The sequence below is a fragment of the Sarcophilus harrisii genome, chromosome 1, assembly GCF_902635505.1.
Source record: "Sarcophilus harrisii chromosome 1, mSarHar1.11, whole genome shotgun sequence".
Lineage (NCBI taxonomy): Eukaryota > Metazoa > Chordata > Mammalia > Dasyuromorphia > Dasyuridae > Sarcophilus > Sarcophilus harrisii.
The window spans coordinates 337,202,822-337,211,419 of NC_045426.1; the positions used below are offsets into that span (position 1 = coordinate 337,202,822).

An 8,598-nucleotide genomic window follows, 5' to 3' on the forward strand; every position below is an offset into this window, starting at 1 on the left:
TAAGATGTAAAATAAGAGAGAAGATGAAGCTCATACAAGGACCTGTGTTTCATGAGTAAAATATGAAGTAAGGTTCTCTGAAAAGAGAGAGTGAACGAAAGCTTGTGTAAACAAGAGAAGTTTAGGAACAGTCTAGGTGGAAAGCGAAAAGAAAGATTGCCTTGTTGGTCCCAGGAGATAGTAGTTTTAATCAAACTTTTGATTTCATCAAAATAGGGAGGTCTTGGTGAAGGACTTCTACAAATGAACCTTTTCAATAATTGAATCTGAGAGCTGACTAAGAGACATGGAAGTTAAGGGTTTTGCCCTGGATGAAACAGTCAGTACAAGGAAGAGGTAGGACTTGATCCCAGAGTTCTAGATTCAAAGGAGAACCCCTCTCTCCACTCATTCACACTAGTTCCATATTTTCTCATATTATCCCAATTGTTTTCTTTGGGTTATTGTGTGGTTTTTCTTCTTTAAAATAATAATATGAAGGTTCTCTCTGGGAGCAGGTTTCTTGGGGAGGTTTTCTGGAGGCAGCCTTTGTTTCAGTTAAAAGTAATAATCACCCAAATGCAGCCAGCTGATAAAATGCAAATATTTATTTTCTCCCTCCAAAATAGCCTGGTTAGTTTTTCTTAGAGGTCTATCTTTCTGCTTGGTTCTGAGAGCTCTTGCAGCTTTGTCCTTTGCTTCTGCCTCTGCTTTCTTCAGCCCTCAGCCAGCACCAGGTGGAAGAGGCAATGAATCTCTCTCACACCAGAGAGAGGACTTGTGGGCTTCCTCTCAGAATGCTCCTCTCCTACCTCCTCCAAGCTCTAAGAGCTTTCTCTATATATATGATCTCCCAAAGGTCGACTCCTCCCGAGGGAGGGATTAAGGGAGGTGTGAATTTGGATATCTCATACTAAACCCTGAAATCTCCCAAACTTATGAACTCCAATGAGTACTTAAATACTTCTTGCTTATATGAGCTCTCTAAAGGTGTGAACACAAGCATTGTTTCTATCAGTTGTACTTAGTACCTTGTTTCCAGTTCTGGCCCATAACATCTCCTCCTAGGATCAGATCAATCATACTAAACCATGCTAAATTAGATAATTATTGTTTCTATCAAGTCTAATGACTTAACACTTTGTAAAGATTCCAACAAGTTATAATCTCAAGATTATAAATTCTTTGAAGCCAAGGTTAAGATCGTATACCAGTTCTATCTGCTACCTCATGGATCTTTTCATAAGATAACAGATTTGTAGTGGGCCCAGGCAACAGGGTTGCATAGCTTCCTCCAGAAGCAAACATATGAGTTGAAACAGAGGAAATAGGTAGGAGAAATAGTCTGGGGTTGGAGTCTCTCAGGGCACTCTTTTAGAGGGAAAGTCCCTTTCAGGATTTAGCCTGTTAACTAAGGGCATACCCCAAACTAGGAGGAGTGCTCCTTTTCTACTGGGTAACCCCGAGTTCCACTAAGGAACCTGTCTTTTAGATGCTCTCTCAACTCTATTCCATATTTACCATTTCTGGTGTCTTATGTATCCCTTCATTTTGTCTGTAACCTATTCCCCTAAATACCTTTCGCCAAAGAGAATGGCCATTGGGAATTTTTCACCTAACTGAAGTCTACTACTTTTTGGTGCCTACCATCATCTGGTGTCTACACCACTCACATCACAGTGATCCAAGACAACTGGATGGACTTGGGATAGAAAATACCATCCCCACCCAGGGAGAAAACTATGCAAGGTGAATGAAGATGGAAGCACAGTATTTTCACCTTTTGTTCTGTTTTTTTTTTTTTTTTTTCCCTGTGGTTTTCCCCTTTTGGTTTTAATTTTCCTGCACAACATGTACATATTGGGAAAGGGGATGGTAAGAGAGGAAGAGAGAAAAAACTTAGGAACTCAAAATCTTACAAAAATGAATGTTGAAAACTATCCTTACATATTTGCAAAAATAAAATACTATTGAGAAAGAAAAGAAATGGCACTGATAACTTGCTCCACCCAGGATTGCCAGGAATAATAAATATATTATTCTTGAAAAAAAGAAAAGGAAAACCTTTAGTTTTTTTAAAAAACAAAACAAACAAAAAATCCACAGTATCTATGAAGCACAAAAAAGAGAGGGCAATAAAATGAGGTTTGTCTATATAGTCTAGTGGAGAGAGTGCTGGATTTGGAGTCAGGAAGGCCACTGGAAGTCTCCAGCAGGTCAAGACTGGGGCTTGAGCAAAAATCTTGTTCTTAATTAAAAGGAATCTTTTCTCATTTTTGAAGATGCCCTCATAATCTTTTCTTACCCCCATATTGTCACAGAATATCTCCTTGGATTCCCAAGTCCCTACCTGACAGAAGTGACATGACAATAATAATACTTCCATGTAACATCTTAAGAATCACAAAATAATCTAGGTATTTTGATCCACTAAGAAGCCAACATTTCTGGAAGTAACACTTACCTTCTGCTCTCTCGGGCCTTCTCCTTCCTCTGGAGCTCCAGGTCAGTTTCTAAGAAGACAGATTCTGCCCTGGTTTTTATCCAAGGTCTTGAGTAGCTCCACCCTACTCAATTAACCTTGTCTTAAGTAGGTGTTAACACTCTCAGAAGAATAAATTGCCCCTTTTCATCCTTCTTGATTACATCCCTAACACTGTAGGTAGTGGCCCTTGACTCTGGCAAACTGGGGAAGTCCCATTAGGCAGTTTCCCTTGAGACTTTGAGACAATAAAACCTAATTCATACAAGAATGGTACTTGGCACTGAGAATACTGCAGAGAAAAACCATAGTGTCTGCCCTCGGGGAGCTTATATTCCCCTGGAGCTATATAATATGAACACCTTGGTTGTTGTTAACACTTCTAGCCTAAAAATTCCCAGATTTAAAAACCCTTTCCTGTCCACCTCTATACTAGGTCATTCCTCTATGAGTATGGATCTCAACTTTAATATCCCTGAAAACACAGACTAGTTCACATTGTTCCCCCTTGCACTTAGCACAGTGCTTACCAGTCAGTAAGCACTTAATAAATGTTTGTCAGTCATTCAATAATAAGGTCTCAGATAGGAATTCACACCTGAAGTGGAAAGCTGTCGTTCCTCCTTCATTTTTGAAGAAGACCAATGCTATGCTTGACTTCAATGAGAACTGGATTTAAGTGAGGCAAAGTTGCATAAAATCATCAGTCTTATTCTTTCTTCCAGAATCATTGAAGTTGAGTAGAAAGTCAAAAATCAGGACTACTGATGGTCCTTATGTAGTGGACAATCTCAATGTTTTCAGTGTCTGACCAAGCTGTTAGCACCTGCTTCAACTGCCTTTACAATCATTGAAATAAATTGTTTTTATCTTCCCATTTGCCATGATGGGAGTCTTCTATGTTTGGTGTAGACATCTCCCTAATTCCCCCAAAGATTTGAGATCTATTAATTATCCTCATCCTAATTTAATCTGTATGATGAGATCATTTTATCAGAGTGTAGCTACTGCATTGCTACAGCTTCTTGGGGCCACGTGTGAGCCGAAGGAAGCTAGACATTTAACAAATGGGTATTTGTTATGGACAATTTAAATGAATGGACAAATAAGGTCAAGGGAGGATTCAGTGTAGAGAGGGTGAAATACCCCTTCAACCTCCCTTAATCAGAAATGACTGAGAAAAGATCAGTTCTGAATATATTAAGCAATGCATACTATTTGTCTGAAAAATAAGGACCAAAACTTCTTAAATATAGCTCAAAACCTTGTATGGGGTCATGTAAAATATGAAATTTACACATGAAATGTGTAATATATGTAATATTATTTAAAATATGTGTTTTTATCATTAAAAATGTAAGTTAAAGAACAAAGTAAATCCCTCACTGTTAGTCATGATGGTTGCCATAGTTTTATCTTATTTGAAAGGTTCAGAAGATTTTAAGTTTTATTCTTATTTAATATTCACATTACATTTAAATTTTTTCTATTTTTAAAAAGAGAAAAACAGTCAAGTAAAATTAACACATTGATGTTACATGAAAGGAGAATCAATATTTCTCAACATTCTCCTATCTTTTTTAAAATTAAGAGAAATCAGTTTTCTCACTCTTATCCTCACTGCTTTAGAGAAAAATTTAATTGTAACAAATATGCATAAGAAATTGCCACTACATGCAATGGTTGAATTTTTTTAAAATACGTCTCAGTCTATATTCTGAGTTTTTCTTAGATGGATAGAATGTTTTACCACCAGTCTTTTAGGATCACAGATAGTCTTTTTATTGATCAGAGTTCATTTGGCTTTCAAAGTTGCTATCTCGCCCCCCCCCCCCATCCCCCGCCAGTGTTTTATTGTATAAATTCTTTCCCTAGTTACAGTCATTTCATTTTAAATCACTTTATAAGAATCTTCAAAATTGTTTATTTATATAATGTTGATGAAAGGGAATAAACTTTTTTTTTCTGATTCTGCTTATTTTGCTACATTAATTTCAGAAACTTTTTCCTTTTAAACAATAATAGTTTTTATTGATTCTTTCTGTTTCTTACATGATCATAGTGTCCCATGTATGGTATCTCCCCCCTCCCAACTCTCCCTCAGAGTCATTCCATAAACCAAATAATGGTTTGTTTGGCTTTTAGAGAGGGGGGAAAGCAGCATAGTTGATCAGTAGACTGAGAAAACTCCAAAATATATGCAGCATAAAACATCTGTGGATCTCCCATTGCCACCAAGTTATAGATCGGAAATGTCTTCTCTTATGTTTTCATTTGAGTCTTACTTGATCTTTATAATTTTGTTATGTTTACTTTTGATTCTTGAGTGGGTCATGGTCCTTTCCATCTGTCTTTTGGAAATAAACTTCCTCATTCTTGAATTTTTTAAACTCACATAGTTTATGGAGCAAATTCTGTCTCTTGACTATTGACCTTCAATCTATCTTATACTGACCTCCCCCTTGTATGCAGTTCCTTGCATGAATATTACAAAATAACAAAACTCCCTGCTCCCAAAATGAAGTTCATCACAACATAGAAGGAGAAAAGTCATGTATGGTAGTCACAGGCTGGGCTCCTCTCTGAAGGAAGTTTCCAGGCAAATGTCATACTCATCCTCTAGGGTTTCTTCATCCTCATCTGATATTGGGTCTATCGACAAAATATTTTCATTCTTGGAGTTGAGGCCGATAGAAAATATAGGGATGAGAGGCTCTAAAAAGGAGCTAGTGAATGTATAGATATGACATCTCCTGTCTACATCATAAAACACTATATCTCCCATGCCATAATCCAGAAAGATCCCCACTTTGTAGAGTTTCCCTGTTAAGGGAATTCTGGTCCTAGGTATGGTACAGATTAGATAATAACTTTGTCTCAGATTCAAAAGCCAGTATCCAGTAGAACAACATGATGCAACTATTCCCTTTCTTTTTACAGAGTTCTCACAAAGACCAACATCCCAAGCAGAACTGTTTCCCACTGTCACTTCCCAATAATGTCTCCCAGACTTGAAGCTCTGAGTTGCTAGAACAGGACTACTTTGATCAGATTGTTCCACATCACAATACAACTTCTTCCATGCATTGTTTCCTCTCATTGTTTTCCTATCTGCGGATAAGATGATTCCAGGATGGGCAGTTTTAGGATCCAGAGTGATTTGCTCTAAAGAAACAGAAAAATCAACAGTTTTAAGCAATTATTACATAAAAGTCCCCAAGCAGGGGTCATTAAAAAGAGAATGGCTCAGATCTTGATGGATACTAAGAAGGCAATTAATAGAAGAAACCCAACATCTCAATGGCTTTAGGGACTCAGGGGCTCATTGTCCATCCACAGCAATATTTAGGAGAGTCACTACAAGCCCCAAGTATCCCTGAAAAGGTGAAGAGGTCCACCAAGTAGATGAAGATAGGTCCATATTCTACCACAAGAACTTAATTAAATTCCATAGAGTTTGGAGTTTATCTAATGTTTCAGGGCAATCAGGCTTCATCTCTATGAAGGGTTCTTTCTGTGGGCTAAAGATGTTTCACTGAGATGAGACACCATAATGTCTTGAGATGCAAATTTCATGTGTTTCACTACAGTCAGTAAATGTTCTCAGAATCCAAACAGCCACTGCTTGCACTTTGTTGGCACTGTCTGGATTCCAAAAACCAAAGAATTGGAAGGGGGTAGGGGGAAGAGTCTGGGATGACACTAAAAGAGATACCCCACTCACCCCTCACCTCACTGGAGAGAGTGATAAAGAAATCAAATTTACATCTCTAAATTTCAGGCTACTCATCACATGTCACTGAGCAATCTGAAAACTCAAGCCACTTTCTTCCGGCCTTTTGCCAGAAGATGCTTTTGTTCTTAGACACTCTATGGCACTAAAGATCCACTGGCCTATTCTAACCAAGATACCTTTAATTGTACTATATCTAGTCTTATCTTCACTTTTGTGAAATTGAAAATAGATATTCCACGCTATTTTGTATTATTTTCAATTTCTTATATATTAATGATCATTACATATTAGTTGGTTTCCTCCTCTTAGCCTGTAACTTTGGTTGTCTCTTATGAAATTTGAAAATTGATATTTCGTGATTAATTATAGATTAAGAATTGTTTCTAATCAGAATCAACATTTCTGAATCAAATTCAAACTTGATTGTATAAGTTCTATTAGTCAAATCTGGAAGAGGTTAATTTTCTTCTTCTTATGAACTAAAATCCAGCCACAAAAATTCTAACCTGTGAGCCTTTGCTGACCCAGAGGGGATAGGACTCAATATGGTGGTAAGATGTTTGTCTACCACAGGACTTTTGAAACCATGTTAGGAGTTCATCTGACATAAGCAGCACCAGTTAATCAGAAGTTAAATACATCTCTATAGTCACTGGGTAAATAGTATAAAAGAGTTGTCAGATTCCTCAAATACTGAAGAGTATTGGATCCAACTTAATGGTATTTCTTAATCATACACTAATACACTAATCATGGTCAGAATTTTGTGCCTTAGTTTCCCTTTGTCCCAACACTCTTCCTTATGATAAGCTCCACCTGGGTGTTCCCCTCCCCACCAAGGAACTCTGATCTTTCAGTATAAACAAAACATCATTACTTTATAAGAAAAAAGATTCCATTGCATTCTATTTCCTCCAGTAGATTTCTCCCCTCTATCATTCTCACTCTCATGATAATCTTCAGTTTCTCTCAGTCTATGAACTGATTTCTTGATTCCTACAACCTTGGCCTCCTCATCCACAAAATCCCTTGGTCTTCCTTGCTAGATTGCATTCTATATTTCTCTTCCCTTTGATAGCTAAACTTCTTTTGAAGTCTAAGTACAATCAGTACCTTCACTTCCTTTCCTTTCATTCTCTTCTCAGTTCTTTGCAGTGTAGTTTCTGACTTCATTATTCAACAAGAACTGATTTCTCCAAAGTTACCAATGATGTTTTAATTGTCAAATCAAAAGATTTTCCCCCTCTCCCATTTTCATTTTGCCTGACTTTCTTAGATACTAGTGTCTAGCTTCCTTTTCTAGATAGTCTTTAATCTCCAGGTTTTTGTAATATTTGCACTGTCTTCTACCTGCCTAACCACTCTCTCCATTTTTCCTAGGGCCTCTTCTATCCTTCCTTACCGTTAACTTCACTGTTCGCCCAACAGATGGTGAATTCCATGAGACTAAGTACTGTTGTTATTGTTGTTGTTGCCGTTATATCACCAGTGCTTCACACAGTTCCATAAAAGGTGTTTTTTACAAATGGTATTCTACTTGACTTACATAGGGAAGCTCAAAACTTCAAAAAGAAGATAATGTATCCTGCATAAAAGGAGTCTCAATATAGAAGTAGAAAAAAAAAATTGCTGGAAGTGATTTTGAGACAGTACCTGAAAATAACATTTCATTGGAATAGCTTGAGCTGCGTGGGGGGAAGGAGCAATTAATGGATTATATTTCCAAATAACCAGAGAGAAAACCCACTCATTCACCAAGTTATCAGATCAGTACACTTACCATAGAATTTTGTCTTCATCAGTTTTCTCTGATTCAGGCTTCTTCTCAAGAGAGTTTGGAGCAATTTGAAGGACTGTACTACTTTGCACAGTTGTTGATTAGGCCAGAGATTCTTCAACTCAGAAACTCTCCGACACTCAGGACATGGAAAGCTATAGCTGCCAGACAATTGAATGTGCTTGAGGATACAGTCTTCACAGAAATTGTGACCACAGGCTATTGACATGGAATTTGTGAGCAACTCTAGGCAGATAGAACATTTGAGCTCTTCTGAAATACTTGAAATAAAACATGAGGCCATGATTCTTAAAAAGGAAAGAGAAGAGAATAATTGGTTATTTACATAACAATAAGTTAAGTCTTTACTGAGCAAGACAAATTCATTCCATTGATACAAGGGAGAACAACAAACTCAAGACTTCTCTCAGAGCAATTGAAAATTCAAGGAAAGAAGCTACCCCTGAGTTTGTATCATAGAACCAGACAAAATGATTTATTTAATAGAGTATTAGACATATAGACAAAAAGATCTGGATCAAATACTATCTGGGATACTTATTAGTTGTGTGTGTCTGGAAAAGTCACTTCATCTCTCTAAGACTAAAATTCCCTCATCTGTTT

The 8,598-nt window shown here is 37.1% G+C and overlaps 1 protein-coding gene across 1 annotated transcript; it reads right to left on the reverse strand.

Annotated features, from left to right (window-relative positions):
• Positions 1-4,888: 4,888 nt before the first annotated feature.
• On the reverse strand, positions 4,889-8,278 carry LOC100934764 (E3 ubiquitin-protein ligase TRIM39-like). Its single transcript, XM_003761916.2, has 2 exons — positions 7,978-8,278; positions 4,889-5,626 (listed from the first exon to the last, which is right to left on the reverse strand). Exons 1-2 carry the CDS (start codon positions 8,276-8,278, stop codon positions 5,025-5,027), a joined length of 903 nt encoding a protein of 300 aa, XP_003761964.2. The 3' UTR covers positions 4,889-5,024.
• Positions 8,279-8,598: the final 320 nt, after the last annotated feature.

Bases quoted from the DNA above. Each gene is read 5' to 3' on its own strand.
- LOC100934764 (XM_003761916.2), bottom strand. From the start codon at position 8,278: ATGGCCTCATGTTTTATTTCAAGTATTTCAGAAGAGCTCAAATGTTCT. The intron at 5,627-7,977 runs GTAAGTGTACTG...CTGTTTCTTTAG, and splicing joins GATGAAGACAAAATTCTATG to AGCAAATCACTCTGGATCCT.